Consider the following 21022-nt stretch of genomic DNA (forward strand, 5'->3'; position numbering starts at 1 on the left):
AAATCTCCCTATGATCCTTGCAACAGCAGAAAATGGTTTCTTCTAATAACACCGTTGCAAACATTCATGTCTATTAATGGACAAGACCCAAGCTTCCCCACAGCCTTCCCTGTTTCTTTCCCCACAATGCTCTTGTGCACATGTTAATAAAGCTGGAGTGCTTCTGCTGGAGCTGCGCACCTTAGTGCCAGATCTAAGCTTGCGATTCTGTGATGCAATAAAGTGTGTAATTAATTTTTGATACAGGTACCAACTCCCCTGGATCCATCCTGCACTGACACTCCAATAATATCATCACTAAACATCAACCCTTATAGGAATATTCTAGGATCAGTACAAGTTAAGCACAATCGACAGCGTTTGTGAACTAATACTACCATAAAAATCAATTTAGACTCATCCCTTCTTTTCTTAAATTACACAAAATAAATGACCTCTAGAGGGATGATAAAGATGAGTGACCACCAAGAAAGAGAAAGAAAGAGAAATGGCATGCAAACGTTTTGGGATTTTTAAGTGGGATTCATAATTCAGTTTTAGATTTAAAGGGGTCATAATATAAGAAATCAATCTTTTGACATATAAGAAGTCTATTAAAGCTTTAAATAGTTAAATAAAATGTCCTCCTCATTACAAACAAAGCATTTATTTAATCAAGCTCAAAATGGCTCGTTTTGATATTGCAGGATCTGTGACGTCACACGGGCAAATACATTTGCATATGACTGCCTCCAGAGCAAGACTTCGACAAATAATTCACATCATTGCGCCACAGGCCCCGCCCACTGCCGTTCAGTCGCTTAACGGCTAACGTTTAGCAACACTGGATGTGATCGTCGCGTCACAAGCAAACAGAACCCATTATAATCACTGATGCTGTCTACACTGGATACGTGCGTTCATTTTCTGACATAATCCACGCACCTGAGGACAAATTTTTCCACATAAAAAACTATTAACATTATAAGACATAATAGAATATTAAAATAAAACATTAAAATCCATGATCTCTTAGTCCTGCTCTAAACGTCCTGAGCAGATATTGCGCTGATCAGATGCTCACACTGTTCTTGCATAAAATTTTAAGCATTTCTCAGAAACTAGTTCACTACTGCAGTCCCATTACGAAAGCATAATCGAATCAGCCAAAATATGTGTTAACGGGGGAAGGATGTGTAGGATTCAATGGCAAGTTTATCAGTTCCGTAAAAATCTACTAAGGTTTCTGTGGAGTCCCATGTGGGTCTGGTCCCTAAGTTTTTCTTTGAACATTTGCAGTAACACTGAATTTGTTTATGATATAGGCCTATTAATATTCCTAAATTAATAGGAGGCCTAAACAGGAGACGCATGGTGAAATATGTGAGCCATTACTGAAACTTTCAAATGTCAAAAGGCCACAGAACAATGGATTCCCCGGTTGTAAATCTTTGCAACTGGCATATTGTTGGAATACTCTTCATCTTGCCCCTTCAAGCTCAAACAAATAAAATGTGCTTTTTCCTCATTGTTAAATAAGGTACAAACATTTTCAGGATAGTGAACATTAAAACAATTTTCAAACTAAAGTAGTGAAATATATTCATACTAAGGCAAGACACCCCAGATGAATAGGGTAAAAAAATGAACTAATAGATATCACCATACTTCCCCAGTTGATTTTTTTTTTTTACATTAGGAATTGCAAACATTTTTTTATTACAAGTTTTCTGAAATGTTATGTTTAAATATGCAAATGAGATGTTATCTAATTAAATATGCACTCATTTGCATACATTTCTAGAACAAAATCTGAATATTGGATGAAGTCGGGTTCAAAATTCTTGTTTCATTTTTTAATTTTTTTACATATTAGAGTCAAAGGTTTTTAGAGAGGGGATTTTGGATATCTCTTTTTATCACTCTATAAATTAGAAAATACTGTCAATATGTCAAAATACATTTTCACCATTTTTTTTAGGAATAAAATCAGGCAAATTATATATCAAGTAAAAACCTCTGTAAAAACCTTCAGAATATAGATAGGAATAAAACTAAAGTTTGGTGTATAAGTTCTGCTGAAGTGGAGATTTCTGACTCAGAGCCTTTAAAGATATGTACTGTAACTGAAAGTGCCGTAAAGATACTCTTAAAAGTGTATTTTGGGTGTTTTATTTCCACCAGACCAAAAAAAAAAACATTTTATGAAAATCCAAAATGCACAAAAATCTCAAAATTGACAACTGCATGAAAAAACAGTGTTTTGCATGTAGTGTCTCCCCTTAACTAAATTAAGAAATATAAACAAATAAAATTAATGTTAAATGTCAGAATAGCTGGATCCCATGTTAAATGTGACACATATACATTTCCATTTTTTTTCTTATATGTTTACCGTTTTGAATATAAAATGAAATTTGGGTTGGGTGCTAGAGGATGGAGTACAATAATTTAGAATTTAAAAGTATGCCAAAATGATAATTATTGTGCCTAATTATTATATATATATATCTTCTGGGACTCATAAAAAAAAGTTTTTTGAATTTAGTATTTTTTCACGTCATTATATTGTTTAGAGCATAAGAAACAAATGAAAAAAAAAAAATTTTGAAAAATTATATTTTATTCATATGTTATGCTATGTCCTCTGTAATGGACACCAGGACTAAGTTGATTTAAAAAATAAAATGACTTGAAATGACATGTATAGGCAAAAACAAAGGGATTTTTTTTAAATTCACCAATCAAGTTTTAGGCTTCAGGATTTTTTTTTAACCAAACTTTGTATAAAGATGATTCTCAACTATGTTATGAAATATATAAAGGAATTAATTGATATACCATTTTACTTTATGCAATATGTGGGTAAAATAGCCATACATGGGTTTTTCCATTCAATACAATGCATCTATACACTGTATCTAATTTGCATATTAATATGTTCTTGGAGCAACATGTAATTAAAAAAAAAGTGTAATAATGGGAGTTATAATTGGCAAAATTTTCATAATAATATCTAATAATTAATAGGAATATTGATACATAATTTATTTCGCTATTCACTTGTTGTGTCTCCTAAAATGCCTGATAAACATGACTTAAGTCCACATGATTTAAATCCTGTTGTCCTGTATAATTATTATGTACATTTATATGTACATAATAATTATACACCCTACACACACATATATTATGTAAACACAAACTTTTATTTTGGATGCAATTAATCGCGATTAATCTTTTGACAGCACTACTATATATATATATATATATATATATATATATATATATATATATATATATATATATATATATATATATACAGTACTGTGCAAAAGTCTTAGGCACGTCAGTATTTTCACCCCCCAAAAAAGGTTTTAAGCCAGTTATTTATATCTTTTGCTGTAGTGTGTCAATAGGAAATATCCGTTCACATTTCCAAACATTCCTTTTGCCATTAATTGTAATAATCCAGTGAGATTTTTGAATACACAAGGAGTCTGACAACATCCGGTGCTTCACACAGAGATCTGATCTCACCATCACCGAATCCGTCTGTGATTACATGAAGAAACAGATGAAACTGAGACAAACTAAATCCAGGAGAACTGTGGCCGTGTCTCTAAGATGATTGAAAAAACCTGCCTGCAAAGATACACTGTGAAGAGTTTTAGGCACTTGTGTAAAAATGCTGTAAAGTGAGGATGTTTTTAAAAAATACTGTTATAAATAGATTTTATTTATCAATTAACTTATATTAACTAAATCAGAACAATATTTTGTGTGACCACCCTTTGCATTTAAAATAGCTCTTGTCCAGGTACACTTGGGCATCACTTTTCAGGTATCTTTGCAGGCAGGTTTCTTAAAATCTCTTGGAGACACGGCCACAGTTCTTCTGGATTTGGTTTGTCTCAGTTTCATCTGTTTCTTCATGTAATCACAGACGGATTTGATGACGGTGAGCTCTGATCTCCATGTGGAGCACCGGCTGTTATCAGTCTTATTGTGTATTCAAAAATCTCACTGGATTATTACAATTAATGGCAAAATGAATGTTTGGAAATGTGAACGGATATTTCCTATTAACACACTACAGCAAAAGATATAAATAACTGGCTTAAAACCTTTTTTTGGGGGGTGAAAATACTGACGTGCCTAAGACTTTAGCACAGTACTGTATATATATATATATATATATATATATATATATATATATATATATATATATATATATGTGTGTGTGTGTGTGTGTGTGTGTGTGTGTGTGTGTATATGTGTATATATATGTGTGTGTATATATATATATATATATATATATATATATATGTGTGTGTGTGTGTGTATGTGTGTGTGTGTGTGTGTGTGTGTGTGTGTGTATATGTGTGTGTATATGTGTATATACAGTACAGTCCAAAAGTTTGGAACCACTAAGATTTTTAATGTTTTTAAAAGAAGTTTCGTCTGCTCACCAAGGCTACATTTATTTAATTAAAAATACAGTAAAAAACAGTAATATTGTGAAATATTATTACAATTTAAAATAACTGTGTACTATTTAAATATATTTGACAAAGTAATTTATTCCTGTGATGCAAAGCTGAATTTTCAGCATCGTTACTCCAGTCTTCAGTGTCACATGATCCTTCAGAAATCATTCTAATATGCTGATTTGCTGCTCAATAAACATTTATGATTATTTTCAATGTTGAAAACAGTTTACTTTAACAGTGTACTTTTTTTTTCAGGATTCCTTGATGAATAGAAAGTTCAAAAGAACAGCATTTATCTGAAATACAAAGCTTCTGTAGCATTATACACTACCGTTCAAAAGTTTGGGGTCAGTAAGAATTTTTATTTTTTATTTTTTTGAAAAGAAATTAAAGAAATGAATACTTTTATTCAGCAAGGATGCATTAAATCAATCAAAAGTGGCAGTAAAGACATTTATAATGTTACAAAAGATTAGATTTCAGATAAACACTGTTCTTTTGAACTTTCTATTCATCAAATAATCCTGAAAAAAAATATTGTACACAAATATTTTGTACAATTGTACACATTAAATGTTTCTTGAGCAGCAGATCAGCATATTAGAATGATTTCTGAAGGATCATGTGACACTGAAGACTGGAGTAATGATGCTGAAAATTCAGCTTTGCCATCACAGGAATAAATTACTTTGTGAAGTATATTCAAATAGAAAACAGTTATTTTAAATTGTAATAATATTTCACAATATTACTGTTTTTACTGTATTTTTAATTAAATAAATGTAGCCTTGGTGAGCAGACGAAACTTCTTTTAAAAACATTAAAAATCTTAGTGGTTCCAAACTTTTGGACTGTACTGTATATGCCCTCATAATGTATAATGTTTAATTGACATCTCTTGTCTGATGATGTGTTTACTGGTGGGAGGGCAGGACAACCTGTGACTCACATGAGATCCCATCCAACAATGCAATCAGTTCTTGATGGACAAAATCAAGTCTCCAATCTTTTAAACGATACCGTAACTTTAAAACAAAATGTACAATCACTGATTACACTCCCTGGTCTCCAGTACATATTCATGGAGGAGATAAGCACTATTTGTATTTGCATTAAAACCCTGTCATTCCTCTTACAAAAAAAGAGGTTTGAGAGTAAACTGTACATTATTGTCCACCAGCAACCTTGCCAAATCTACAGCGTTGCGCTCAGAGTTCGGCTGCTCTCGCCTGACTCCTCCCCCCGAGTTCGATGCGCTCGTCTCTCGGCTCTGCTCAGGCTTGTCAGTGCGGGCGAGAGCGCTGCTAAACATGGCGTCGGACGGGATGATTTTAACCAACCACGACCACCAAATCCGAGTTGGAATATTGACAGGTAAATACGAAATGACACTAGCTCTTTTTACGCCTCGTCGCTCGTGCTGGTCTGTCTGTACATGCTGTTGCCCGCTGTTGATTGTCGTGCCGGTGGTGATTCCTATCTGAGCGAGTTCTGCCCATCTATCGCTCGCGACTCATTTGCAAAAAGCTGTGCGTTTATTTATCTATATATTCCGGTGTTCATTTATATACATATGCGATAATGTATCCGGCTCTGTGAGATCTGCCTTTGGTCTGTCATGCAGCACAGCTCAGTGTCAAGACAACAGTTTGTGTGATGAATTATTCATAGCTTGTACGCAAGACATCCAAATAACATAAAGCAGATAGCTGGAAAACCCTCTTATATCTGTGAATGAGCCTTCCGGTCGATGCCATATGTCTGTTCGTGGTCATATTAACATGTGTGGCTGCTGAATAGTGCTGTTATGTGGATACGAGTTGGTATTTGGAGTTGGTCACGCAGTGTGTTTTTTTCCCCTCTCATGGATTTCTGCACAGCAGCATCGGCTTTGCTTCGAGTCTTTATTTGTACACATGCACGTTGATATCTAAATATATACAGCGTCTCGTGCAATAGATAGATTCACTGAGAAATGCACCTGAAACACGACTTTCAGGGTTAACGATAATGGCTTTTACGATGCACGCGATTGAGTAGTGTGTATGCATGTGAATCGTTTGCATTGATCGCCACCCCAATTTTGGCTAAAATCAGGGGAATGAAGCAGCCGCCATCGTGTTAAATATCGCTGCCATAGCTTCCCCTCGGGAGCAGGAGGGAATAAGTGATGAATAGTGATGTGAACGAATCGAGTAAGAGATATTTATAATGAATCACGATTGCTTCGCGAGTCGGATAGAACTCATTCGTTAAAGGGTTAGTTCACCCAAAAATGAAATTTCTGTCATTAATTACTCACCCTCATGTCGTTCCTCGCCCGTAAGACCTTCGTTCATTTTCGGAACACAAATTAAGATATTTTCTGATTAAATCCGACGTTTTTTTTTTATCATAGAAAGCAACAAAATTACCACATTCAAGGTCCAGAGAAGTAGTAAAGACATCGTTAAAATAGTCAACGTGACTGCAGTGGTTTAACTTTAATGTTATGAAGCGACGAGAATACTTTTTGTGAGCGAAAACAACGACTTTGGAACGACATGAGGGTGAGTACTTAGTGACAGAAATGTCATTTTTGGGGAGCTATCCCTTTAAGGAGTCGAATTGATTTATTGGTTTAGCATCAGTCAGAGTGATTCTGAATTATTATTAACTCATTGATTCGAGAACATTTTTTCGAACATGTCCACACGTAAATAAGGTGCAGAGTTCTGTTAATGTGTTTTACAACTTTTTTTGTCAGCGTACATGATAGTGCGGGAACACACCAAGCCGACGGTCGGCCGTCGGGCAGTTTTTCTTTGTCGGCCGACTAAGTTTTCTCAGTGTGTTCCACACCGTCGGCTGAAGTTGGTCCTCGACGGCTTTTTTTCGGCCGATTCGACATGTTGAATCGGCGTCGGGTCATTCTGATCATTCTGATTGGGTGTTCAGCTACTGCCACCTGCTGGTACGGAAAGGCATTTCATCTTACGCAGGCACAGAATGGACGTGCTACTTGGCCGTTGGCTGTCGAGCGTTGGTTTGGTGTGTCAGGCCAACTTTGGACACAGATGCTGCCGACGTGAGCCAACCCCGCAGTCTGCTTTTGTCGCCACTAGTTCGTCGGCGTCAGCTTGGTGTGTTCCTGCCTTTAGCGACATTTCGTCGAAATTGTGCAGCCATTTTCTATTGTCAATAGTTCGGCGATTACTTTCAAACCAAGCAGCTCTGTATTGGTCAACACTGTAAATGTGTGACCATTGTGAAATCTGTGTGGTGAAATCATGTGGAATTCCAGTTTGCACAGATTCCAATTGAAAATATTGGATTTCGTCGTGAATTCGGCGAACAACAATAAACGTGACCGCACCGGAATTTTCTTTTTTAGTAAACAAAATTTTATTTAAACAAACAACAACTTTTCATTGGTTTTTCACCCAAAAATCACCTTATTAATACCATTAACTTAATGACAGTTTTTAGAGCATGTAACCACGTAGGGATGTCACAGATCACATGAAGATGTAAAAGAATCGCTGAATCATTTTTTTGAACCGGTTCTTTGTAACAAACTGAATGAAATGAATTGGACTTGGATCACAAGTGATCAAATGCACACACTGACTGAATGCAAATGTCAATGACTTTGCAGTGTGTCACATATTCATGACATTCTCCTCGGCATGCTTCCGCAAGCCTATTCCGTGAGCATGAGTCTTTGAAATGCTTGTTGCGAGGGGGAATGACATAAAACAGTGTGGGAATCCCCCTCCCCCCACACACACACACACACACACACACACACACACACACAAACACACACTACTGTATAAGCATGACTGCTGGCTGAGGGTGCTGTCCACTGGTTTTTTGGTGCTGAAATGCTGTCAGCCTCATATTTGTGCTTGTTGCAACGTTTTCCTCAGCTTTGTGGGGCTGTAACAGAAATATATTTGAAGAGGTGAGAGGGATTTTCCTGAGGACATTATAAGCACCCCCTTTTCTCTTATACTAACATCAGCTGATCTAGTCCATCATTAGTCGCAGTCACGCCAAACCCTTCTAGGAGATTGGTTAGCATGCCTGCACTGTGTAGGGGCATTTCGTGGAAGCGCACGCTTATTGATGAGGAGCTCTGTGTGTGTGGAAGTGTGTGTGTGTGTGTGTGTGTGTGTGTAAAGGAGGCAGGGAGAGGGAGCAAGAGTGAGTATGAATGGCTTAGAGTGAGACGAAAATGGGACCAAGCACAAAGAAATACGGAACGCGCATACTTAATAGTGAACGAGCGTCACATCGCTATTTCTAGACAGTTGTGTGTTGACGGGGGAAAAAAACGTAATAAATTGGTTTAGTAGAAACATAACCAGGGCTTCCAAATGAATCTTAGTCTAAAAATAGGTCTCCAAACTGTTTAGACTATGCATTAAATTTGCATTAAAAATATTTGTTTTGGTATTTATTTTTGGGGTAGCAGTCGAGACTTGCTCTGCAGATTTACGAGTGGTTTCCAGGCAAACGTTATCATTGTTCCGAATGCTGTCTGCTATTATGAATGTTTTACATATAACATTCATAGCCTGGAACATTTTAGGTGGAAAAAAATGTAAAGGACATATGCAGAATTATCTCGAGTCTCAAGGTTTTGGTTGAATGCTGAGCTCAGAGGCTTTCATTTTTGGAAGGGTGTTGCTTTTGGTTTTTCATAGAACAGTAAAATATTTGTGTATCCTACAAACCGCCTCCTGAAGGGGATTGTGATATTGGACCAAATTTTATGTGTTGTAAATGCCATATATTTACTGCATTCATCAGGTTTGCTCAACCAAGCGTTTTTCATTCTGATTGCTTGAGCTATGGAGGGTCAGACACATCTATCGGTAAGTCGTTGGTTCCTCTTTGATATCTGATACATGAAATAACACATAGAGAAAAAGCACAAGCTTTTTAGATCGTTTCCTCTCCGGCTCTCATCTTTCCATTCAAAGGTGCCAGCATCAGAGTTACATTCACGGCTGTGGATGCTGTCAGGGCTCGTCTCTGAGGTGTTCAGAGCGATCCTCCCGTGTGGGCAGGGCTCCTCCTTCTGAACAGCTGTCGTGCTTCAGCGAATAAACTGAAGTCAGGTACATGCCCGTCATTGATGGGCTTTATTTCCTCAAACACAGGAAATGATTGAGTTCTGGAATTGTTTAGTATCCCAATGGGTTTACTTTTTTTGGATCCATGTGCAAGACATGCAGGCACGATTTGACTAAAACGAAGGATTGAATTTGTACAGTTTGGCCGCAATTTACCAAAAACGAGAGAACGAATTGATAAGATTTTTCCCTCATGTCGTGTGCGGGGCTACGTAACTTTGTTTTACTTGGCCAGATATTTAACCACTAAGCTGAGGTTTCGCCACCTTGCTGTTATATAGAGGAATGAGTCCTTTGGTTAAATGCCTGATATAAGATCTGTGGTTAACACAAGCTGAAGTTATTTAACACGATTATTGAGCATGAATTGAGCATGAATTGAGCTCGGACGATATGAATAAAGTCTTTTTTCATGATATGAATAATTTTAGATATCAGTAAAATTTCAAAATTATCGATAGGCTACTTCATCAAAAACTAACTTTAGGTTATCTAATGTTGCTAACTAAAAGGAGTAACACTTTATTTTACCGTGTCCTTAATACACGTTTCATGTAGTTACTGTAGTAATAACTATAAATTATGCATAATTACATGCAACTAACCCTAAACACACTCTTATCCTAACCCTAATGCTATAGTAAGTACATATAGTTAATTATTGTTAATTATAATTACACTGTAACACATACACCTTAAAATAAAGTGTAACCGTAAAAGGTCCTCAAAACAGTTAAAGAAGGCAAGTCAGCAATACAATAAGAACAAAGAAACTAATTGCATACAAAATTGGACAAAAATACAAATGAAATATACAGTTTTTCAGGAAGATGTACTAACAGTGCTATTCAGGCAAGTAATAGTCTACAACAGAAACTGAATAAAGTAATTAAATGTAAAATAATGCATAGTCTTCACTGTATACATTAAATATAGATTAATCCATTTTAAAGCTACAAAAGTTATTCATTCAAGAGCAGCGAGTGATTGTACCTTTTGTTGTTTGATTAACATTAAAGGGTTAGTTCACCCAAAAATGAAAGTTCTCCCATTAATTACTCACCCATTCCAAACCCGTAAGACTTTTGTTCATTTTTGGAACGCAAATGAAGATCTTTGTGATGAAATCAGAGCTTTCTGTCCCTCCATAGACAGCCTACGCAATTCAAACTTTGACGCTTCAAAAAGTTCATCAAGAGATCTTAAAACCTAATCCATATGAATTGATTGGTTTTGTTAACATTTTCTGAAGAGACACGATCACTTTATATGATGAACAGATTAAACATTGATCAGCGAACATGAAGAGAAGCTCAACGAACCTGAATGACGTGGGAGAACAAACCTCTTCTGGAAGCTCGAACGTGCTGTGTAACACACAAGAGCGAACTGCATTGGTTATACAGCACGTTTAAACTTCCAGAAGAGGTTTGTTTTCATGTGACTCAACTGCAGCAGTTATATTAGGCTGCTGTCACTTTAAGAGCTGCACGGTTCCATACTTAATAGTGAACGAGCGTCACATCGCTATTTCTAGACAGTTGTGTGTTGACGGGGGAAAAACGTAATAAATTGGTTTAGTAGAAACATAACCGGGGCTTCCAAATGAGTCTAAAAATAGGTCTCCAAACTGTTTAGACTATGCATTAAATTTGCATTAAAAATATTTGTTTTGCCCCCGGTTCCACAGACAAGGCTTAAGATAGTCCCAGACTAAAATGCATGTTTGAGCTGTTTGAATTTAAAGCAACTTGTACTGACATATCTTAAAAACATTGTTTTGACTCAATATGATCACCAGTAATGTTTTTTTCAAGTGTACGTTTATAAAAGCTACTTAAATATCCTAATTGAACTAAGGTATAATCCTGGCTTTGGCTAAGCCCTGTCTGTGAAACCGGGCCTTGGTGTTTATTTTTGGGGTAGCAGTCGAGACTTGCTCTGCAGATTTACGAGTGGTTTCCAGGCAAACGTTATCATTGTTCCGAATGCTGTTTGCTATTATGAATATTTTACATATAACATTCATAGCCTGGAACATTTTAGGTGGAAAAAAATGAATTAATATAAAGGACATATGCAGAATTATCTCGAGTCTCAAGGTTTTGGTTAAATGCTGAGCTCAGAGGCTTTCATTTTTGGAAGGGTGTTGGTTTTGCAATACACTGATACTTGCACTTAAGACATAACCTACTGTGTTTACGAGGATACATGCCAAAACGGCATTTTGACATTTAGGCTATTTGACCGTTTAGACGCAATAGTATACTTTGCATGTTCCACTCTGTCTCGGAGTGCGCGCACAGAAAGCCGCTTCAGGAATGCTGTCTCTTTTGCGGCTTAGTAGACTGTAGACTGCATTTTACAACAACACTCACTTATTCGGCTGAAATTGGATTTTAAGTTTGGCTTAGGGATGAACAAAAGTGCTATGAAAGGAAAGGAAGGTGCTCTGGGCGAAATGCGGCAACGGCACAATAATCGTTTTACCTCGATTATCTTGTTTTCGTAATTGTTGGAAGCTAAAATTGGAATTGAAAATCAATTTTGATTATGTACAACAGTGCACAACACTGTTGAGGATATTAAACATCATCATGACGAACAGGCTAGTCGCCTTTTACAGCCTTGTGTATATACTGGTACTCTTGCAAACCATTCCGACACAAACTTTGAAACTTAATAAAGACAAAAAGAGTTGTCAGAAGCTTAGTGGGGGTTTTGAAGTCATGCGAACTTGGAGTAGTTCTTTATAGCCTAACTTTATCATTTTACTTCTGGCGATTGCATTAAGGCTTCAAAATTGATAAAAGTTATGTTCATTTGTGAAGATCAAGAAGACGTGCAAGTATCAAACTTTTGTTGGCCACAGAGCTTAAAGACAGTGGGAATAAATCCTACTGGCTTTTTGTCGGGGGAACCAGCATAGCAATCAGTTAAATTCCATAATCGCTGTATTGAATTTTTTATCAGATTGTTGCATTTCTGCATCTCTAGTCACCAGTAAGCTGCTCCTGTCTTATCCAACCTCTTGAGATCCACCTTCAGATGTAGTTCCTCAAGGCCATTGTGGTGTCAGAGCATGTTAGCACCCTTTGTGCTAACACTCAAACAGCTCTCCAAAAGTTTACACTTCAAGTCACTTTAACACCTCCAGAAACCCTCCAGTGGTGAGGAAGCAGACACTTGAATAGCAATTGGGAAGTCATGTGCCAGACTTAAAGGCAATAGAGGACCTTGTATTTGAAAGACAGGGGCCTCTGCCAAGATCTAATCTCAGTTCTACGTCAACAGTTGCCATTAATAAGCCTTAATGAAAGATAGTTCAGATGTCAGTTCCCAGGTATCGTTTCGAAGCCATCACTATTGAGTTACAGGGGCATAATTTCACAGGTGTTGGAAATTCAGACAAGATCAGCCCCGGAGAACACAGATAACAGCATTCTGGTCAGTGTTCTCAGAACGGCACGTATGCTAGGCATCAAATCAAAGCTAAAGGCAAATATATGGCTTTTATGTAGTGGTTTATGCGAATACTCCTTTCCATGTCGACACGGATGACATTTTTGTGGATTTATGCTCCTCGTTTTCTGACTGTAGTTGCCCTTTGGGGATGTAGAGGACAAATGACTTCAGCATATGATGTGTTTATACAGTATACATTTATGGTATTTCAGGGTTCGTTCTCCCTTAGTTTTCACCATAGAAGCATATGGTTGTGTTTAGTTTTGAAGATCACTGTCATTTAATTAGGATTTTGAAAGACTTCAGACTGATACTGTCATGATTTCTCGGTTAAATTCAAGTACTCGATTTTAAAAAAAAACTTTGTTTGCAATTTACCCATGTCGAGTAATCAGCAAAATACTAGAGTTTTGATGTCCACATTTTCTTGTTCAAGAAACTACAGTCGCTGTAGCATTTATATCATAAACAATGGCTAAAAGAGTAAACATTTTAATTAAATGTTGTTTGGCCAATATTAAACAAGGATTTGATCTGCTATAAAGTGTAACAACACCAGGCCTTTGGCACCCTCTTCAGGCATATTTTATACATTATTGTTATACATAATGTACATAAGATGATTGTTTATATTATGTATTTTAACAGTGTTGTTCTATACAACCATATGATTACTTGCTTTTGATACTTTATTTGAACAAAATATTAGGGCTGCATGATTTGGCAAAGGCTGCGATTATTTAATGCGCACCTTGTCAGAGCTGTACGGCTCTTTGATCAGTAGTAAATGCTTCTCCATCTGAAAGCCAGAGGGCGCTCTTGTGCAGAAAGTGAAAGTATGCCCTGCCACAGAAGAAGATACCATGCGTCATATCGCTGTAGCTGAATAAACAGAAGATTGGAACGCTTTGATTAAACATGACTAATAAACACACGACTGCCTTATTCTGTGTAAGAAGCCTCATCATCTCACAGAAGGATGCTCAACTGTTGTTATGAAGTGAGTTTGGAGTAAAAACATGTTATTAATTGTTGTCTTTTGTTGGACAAGATGTTAATAAATGCTTATCATGTCTGGAAAGATGTTTGACGCGTGTTGCTTTTTCAAATGTACATTATAAGCGATTCAAACTCGCAGTGCTTTCAGATGGATTAGCATTTGTTGTATCGTTGTACGGTAAAAGTGCAATGACAATAAATGCATTCAATTTGGAGCAATAGTTCATTGACAGGCTGCGCATAAAAAAAATCACAGCCTTTGCGATTTCATAATCACACTAAGAATCACGTTTAAGCTCAATGTTATTTTTCATATTGTGCGATAATCGTGCAGCCCTACCAAATATTATTGCCACATTGTTATTATATATGTATATTTTAAGTCCTTTTGAAGGCTTAGGTCTATTTTTATTTCCACAAAAATATTAAATACTCGATTAATCGTCAAAATAATCGACTGATTTACTCACCATAGAAGCATATGGCTGTGTTTGTGCGTAGTTTTGAAGATCACTGTCATTTAATTAGGATGTTGAAAGACTTTTGACTAGCGCTGTCACGCATGTTTTGATGTCCACATTTTCCTGTTCAAGAAATTACAGTGGCTGCAGCATTTCTATCATAAAGAAGTGGCCAAATAAGGAAACATTTCAATTAAATGTCGTTTGGCTAATATTAAACAAGGATTTGATCTGCTATAAAGTTAACAACACCAGGCCCTGTTATACATAATGTACATAAGATGATTTTCTTTATATTATGTATTTTAACAGTGTTGTTCTATAAAACCATATGATTACTTGCTTTTGATACTTTATTTGAACTAAATATTATTGCCTCATTGTTATTATATATGTATTTTAAGTCATTTTAAAGGCTTAGGTCTATTTTTATTACCACAAAAATATCTGAATACTCGATTAATCATCAAAATAATCGACTGATTACTCGATTACCAAAATAATCGCCAGTGACAGCCCTACAGTGACTTAATCCTATATCATCCCTGAGGCATTTTTTCATAAAAATCAGTAAGCTGCGACGTTCTCATGGACGGCGTTTTACATGTATCTGGTAACTCAGCTGTCATACGGAGCAACCAGAGAGACCAGTCGAAAGCAGTTCTCGTTCTGGTAACTGCATTATGCCGAAGGTATCTTCAGTTTAACAGATTATTAATCTATTCCATCGAGGGATTTCTGTCCAGATGTGGGCGAGATGAAATTGCATGCTCATGATAAATCCACTGCAGTTGTTATCTGCATATGTTTAGAGTTCAGATCTCTCAGCATGGGCACAAGAATTTCTTTTTGAAGCGGATTATCTTTGAAGCATCTCTCTGCCGTTTAGAGAGCTATAGCTCGTACTGAGATATACTTCATTTAAGTCTCGGCTATAGTGTAACCCCATGGCAATGATGTATTCTTTGAAACGCCTAAGGGGCCCACTTAGTCCAACTAGTACAGACAACATTGAAATGGAAGGTTCTGTATGCAAGTACTACTCACTGATTTACAGTTAAACGTTAGGATGCTCAGTTTTAAGAAAAATGATTCTTTATGACTCTTATTTTACATAAAGACATTCTTTCATGCAGTCATTTTGGTTATTATTTTACATATAGGCTTGCATGCTTAGGTATTAAAATATGCTTTCAAGTTATTCATTATTTTTGAAAATGTAAGACATTCTGACATGCAAACTTTTATTTTGGCTTTTATATTTTAAAGACTTGTGCATAGAAAATAATTTTTTATTTTGTTTTTTGTAAATAAAAAGCAAAAGTTATTTTGCACATAAGCATGTCTTGTTTATTTTACATAAAGCATGCTGACATGTCAAATTATTTGGCTCTTATTTTACATAATTTTGCACTCAAGCATGTTTTTATGTCCAATAAGAGCTAAAATAAAGAATAATCTTGCATGCAAGCATTTCTTTATTATAAATTGAAATAATTTTGCATAGACATGCTTTAACATCAACATGCTAACTTGAAAAATGTTTATTTTGGCTCTTATTTTGCATAAAACATGCCTACATGTCAAATTATGTTTTATTTGACCATGTTTAATGTTAAGTAAGAGCTATTATAAAGAATAATTGTGTATGTAAGGATGTCTTCGCAAAAAGAATTTTTGCAAGTAATTACATACAAATTTAACAGAGTATAATTTCCATGGCGTTATCATTTTTTCATTTCACATTTATTGAAGACATTTTTTTGTCAAGAAGGTCACCTGGCTGAGATCTCCCACTTTTTCCCGCTCTGCTATTGGTTGACCTAGTGACTGACAGCTCTCCTGTCCTCTCGCAGTGTGTTTCAGCAGGATTGGCTCCAAGGTCTGCCTCTATTACCACACCACAAGCTCCATTCATAAATGCGTAATGGCTCATGAACGTGTTGGCTCTGTGTCTGTGTCCTGCTGGGGATTTGGAGCAGTGGGAAATATGATCCAGCAGGACATTTATACCATGCCGCCTAGCCTATGCTTCACTTCCCACTTACACTCAGAGTGTGTGGAGAGTGTGTGAACTCATTGCAGACGGGTGCATTGTGTGTTTTGCACACACAGTGTACATGACCCTCATAGAGCCAGACAGAATCATTGTCTGTGCATATATTTTTAGTATTTGCTATAGTGAAATATTGAGTTTAAGAAAATGCTTTTGAAATTATTGTACGTTGTTTCACTATGAGCGCATCTAAAAATAGTATGTCTTCTATAAACAGCTATGTAAATGAGAAATGGATTTTGCTGGATTTTGCTTATTCATAAGAAATTTATATGCTCAAATGCTCCCGAGATCCATTTCAGTATGACAATATATCAGCCTAACAAGATATAATTCACTTCCGATTATGACTTTTATCTCAGCGAACTCGTGCCTTTTTCAGCCCTTAATGATCAAGAAATGACCTTTGCCTTCCTCTGTCCCATGATGCCCTGAGTGCTGGCCTTGAAATTGTGGATTTTTCACGCTGGCCCCCTGACTGCTGATTAAATGGACCTCTGAAGGGGTTCATGGCTGGTCATATATTTATCATGCTCAGAGAACAGCCTAGATCACGAGACGCATAAACACACACACACACGAAGCAGTGTTGTGCACCATCCAAAAATGAATGGAGAATGCATTTAAAATTCCAGTTAAATTCCTGAATTTGATGTAGGATTGTAGTATTAGAGTATTTCAATCAATGATTTCAATACCACATATAGGAATGTGTATAAACGAATGCATGCACAAGGATATTCTAGCGCAGTGGCTGAAATACAGCAGTGTTTGATAGTTAGCACAGCAGAGGCTGAAAATGAGCACGATAATCCTCATGCAGTTTTAATCGGCCTTTAATCATTACTCTCATTACACCCCTCCACTGTCAACGGCACTCTAAACACACATCCGTACAACACTAGACACATACGACTCTGAATACATAAGAGAAGGCCTGTGTGTTCGCGGAATAGATGGAGAACATGGCTTTGTGTTTGCGTGAGCAAACGTGATTTAATTGTGTAGTTTTTATCGTTCCTTAGTAATGCTGGGTGATTATTTTAGTTTCGTTTTTAGTTTTTTTGGGAGGTATTTTCATGGTTGTGAGCATGTTACTGGTGATGTGAACGTGTACACGTGTTTGTATTCAGGGAGGTATTCTCACCACACCAACCCCGTGGAGCAAGGCCTGACATGGTTCGTATTGTTTTCCGTTTAATCGCCATAAAAAGCGCATCAAATTTTTTAGCTCCAGCTCTCTAAGCTGTTTATTATGCTTTTTTATTTGCATATCTTATATCACAGCCATACATGGCCATATTATTTGTTAGACTGAAAAAGGCTATCTGTTTACAGTTGCATAATCTAGTCTTACAAGTTACAGTCTTTTTCAAGACTGGTCATAACTTTTTTTTAAATCAGTCAGGTGCATGAAAAGGAAGATTGATTGGTCTAATTTGAATCTGAAAAAGTAAGACTGATTAGCCCTAACTTATTGCTAATTGGTCAGATTAGTTCTTAAAAGGGATAGCTTTCTTCTGCTAAACACGAAAGAAGATATTTAGAATAATATGTGTAACCAAACAGTTGATGGGCCTCATTGACTTCCATTGTATGGGAAAAAATACTATGGAAGTCAATGAGGCCCATCAACTGTTTGGTTACAGATATTCTTTAAAGGTGCCCTAGAATTAAAAATTGAATTTACCTTGGCATAGTTGAATAACAAGAGTTCAGTACATGGAAATGACATACAGTAAGTCTCAAACACCATTGTTTCCTCCTTCTTATATAAATCTCATTTGTTTAAAAGATAATGTAACAGTCGGGATCATTAATATGCATGCCCCCAATATTTGCATATGCCAGCCCATGTTCAAGCATTAGACAAGGGCAGGACGTCTGGATGTGCACAGCTGAATCATCAGACTAGGTAAGCAAGCAAGGACAATAGCGAAAAATGGCAGATGGAGCAATAATAACTGATATGATCCATGATAACATGATATTTTTAGTGATATTTGTAAATTGTCTTTCTAAATGTTTCGTTAGCATGTTGCTAATGTACTGTTCAATGTGGTTAAAGTTACCATCGTTTCTAACTGTATTCACGGAGACAAGACTGTCGTTATTTTCATTATTAAACACTTGCAGTCTGTATAATGCATAAACATAATTTCATTCTTTATAAATCTCTCCAACAGTGTGTAATGTTAGCTTTAGCCACGGAGCACCATCAAACTCATTCAGAATCAAATGTAAAAATCCAAATAAATACCATACTTGCGCGATTAGACATGCTGCATGACGAACACTTTGTAAAGATCCATTTTGAAGGTTATATTAGCTGTGTGAACTTTGTTTATGCTGTTTAAGGCAAGCGCGAGCTCGGGGGCGGGGAGCATGAGAATTTAAAGGGGCCACAGCATGAATCGGTGCATATTTAATGATGCCCTAAAATAGGCAGTTAAAAAATGAATAAAAAAAAATCTATGGGGTATTTTGAGCTGAAACTTCACAGACACATTCAGGGGACACTTAGACTTATATTACATCTTTTGAAAACACGTTCTATGACACCTTTAAAATATCTTCTTTTTTGTTCAGCAGAAGGAATTCATACAGGTTTGGAACAACTTGAGGGTGAGTAAATGACTTACTCTGTGTAAAGGATTTACTGAGTGAGTAAATGATTACTCTGATGTGTCCAGTGTAGACCACCTCAAACAGCTGTGGCAAAATATGCACCTAGTGTAGATACGTTGGATGAGTTTATTATAAGTGAGACACTCATGTTCGCCTACTCAATTGCTTACTCATGAGTCACACAGAAACACAGCTAAAAGTATTCCTAATATGTTGGAACTTTTATTGAAAATGGCCTGCTTTTACCTGTTGAGACATGCCTTCACAAGCACCTGTAAAAACTATATTTATCTTGTTTGAGTTGGGGGAGGGCTGGGCATTTGCAAGGTTGTTTGAAAATTGCTTCATTACTTCACTTTTAAGATCACTGCCAGTTAAAAATGAAATAAATGTATGCACAATTTATTATTAATATTATTTATTTAAAAAAGTTGACAAACTATTAAAATAAATTAATAAAAAAAAAGTGTTATTATTAATATATTAAAAAAGTTAATATTAAAATAAATCAATAAAAAGTAAATAAAGTGTTAATAATATAAAAATAATAAAAATAATCCATTTACTATTTTATTTATTTTAAAAATAAATTATAAAAATAAATTTTTCAATGCTTAGTGACAAATTGATTAGGCCAGCAGAAAAAAAAAAAAAATCCTTCTTGTTGATGCCTGAACAGCTCCGTTATATTCCGGGAACACTTCTCACAGTGAGGTAGAAACTGTATCAGTAACAGTACAAGAGGCCCATATGGTGGAAACAGACTGTGTGAGAGAGAGAATCTGCCAAAGTGTCTCAGTAATGATCTCTTCTCTTAAACATGCCTTCCCATCTGAATGTGCCTGTGTTCTGTTGGCTCGTGTCTGGATGAATAATTTAACTCGAGCCTTATCTGGACACAGTGTGACTGCAGCGTCTTAGATAATAGAATACAGACATTAATCACAGCCCCCCTTCACCTACGGCTAAAGGAACCCCCCGGAATCGCTCTCGCACCGCTGATCAAATGGACATGCTGCTCTTTACGTTTTTGTAACCTGTTGGAGTGTGCGTTTCAGAGCGTATGTGATTTGTTTCTGATGTTTTCTGTGTCGGCATTACTTCAGATTTCCTGAGTGCAACATTTGGAGGTGGGCAGTACCTGTCCTGAGAGAGGCAAGGTGGCTGAAGTCTCCATCAGATGTCAATTCATTTGATCTAAAGAGAAGGGTTGTTTTTGCAAAAAATTCTGTGCCAAACAAGAGTAGTCATTAATAGGTCATTTACCAGCGCTATCATCCAAACGACTAACCAGATATGATGCAATAAAAGCTCACTCCATGTAAATTTCAGTTTTTGTCCCAACCAACAGCAAAGATAACAAACAACAAGGTGTTTTGTTGGTCACATTATTATTATTTATTTGTATTATTTCTGTGGTGCTATTATTACAATGTAAAATAACTGCTTTTTGTTTTAATATATTTTAAAATGTAATTTATTCCTGTGATGGCCATTACTCCAGTCCTCAGTGTCACGTGATCCTTCAAAATTCATTCTAATATGCTGTTTTGGTGCTCAAGAAACATTTCTCTTTTTACATTTCTAAAAACCATTCAGTGTAAATGAAGTCTGGGTCACACCTACTTGGCACTGAAACTGCAACCATTTTGCTACCACCACCCTGTATTATTAATTATCAGGGTGTGAATATTCAAGGATCCCGCAATAGCGTCATAATCTTGATATTTCTTGGGTCATGTTGCAGCCGCTTAATATGCAGAAATACGGAAAGTATTAGAACATCAAGACTTATTAAACTGCAATAAGGCTTTCATT

The 21022-nt window shown here is 36.3% G+C and overlaps 1 protein-coding gene across 13 annotated transcripts in view; it reads left to right on the forward strand.

Moving 5' to 3' along the window:
- Positions 1 to 5693: 5693 nt before the first annotated feature.
- gphna (gephyrin a) overlaps positions 5694 to 21022 on the forward strand; it is a 117161-nt gene continuing 101832 nt past the window's right edge. For all 13 annotated transcript variants that reach the window (XM_048191857.1, XM_048191860.1, XM_048191859.1 and 10 more), the window contains exon 1: positions 5694 to 5846. In XM_048191857.1, the coding sequence (XP_048047814.1) occupies positions 5783 to 5846 (64 nt within the window). In that variant the 5' untranslated portion in view covers positions 5694 to 5782. The remainder of the gene's footprint in view (positions 5847 to 21022) is intronic.

Source organism: Megalobrama amblycephala, linkage group LG5, assembly GCF_018812025.1.
Source record: "Megalobrama amblycephala isolate DHTTF-2021 linkage group LG5, ASM1881202v1, whole genome shotgun sequence".
NCBI lineage: Eukaryota > Metazoa > Chordata > Actinopteri > Cypriniformes > Xenocyprididae > Megalobrama > Megalobrama amblycephala.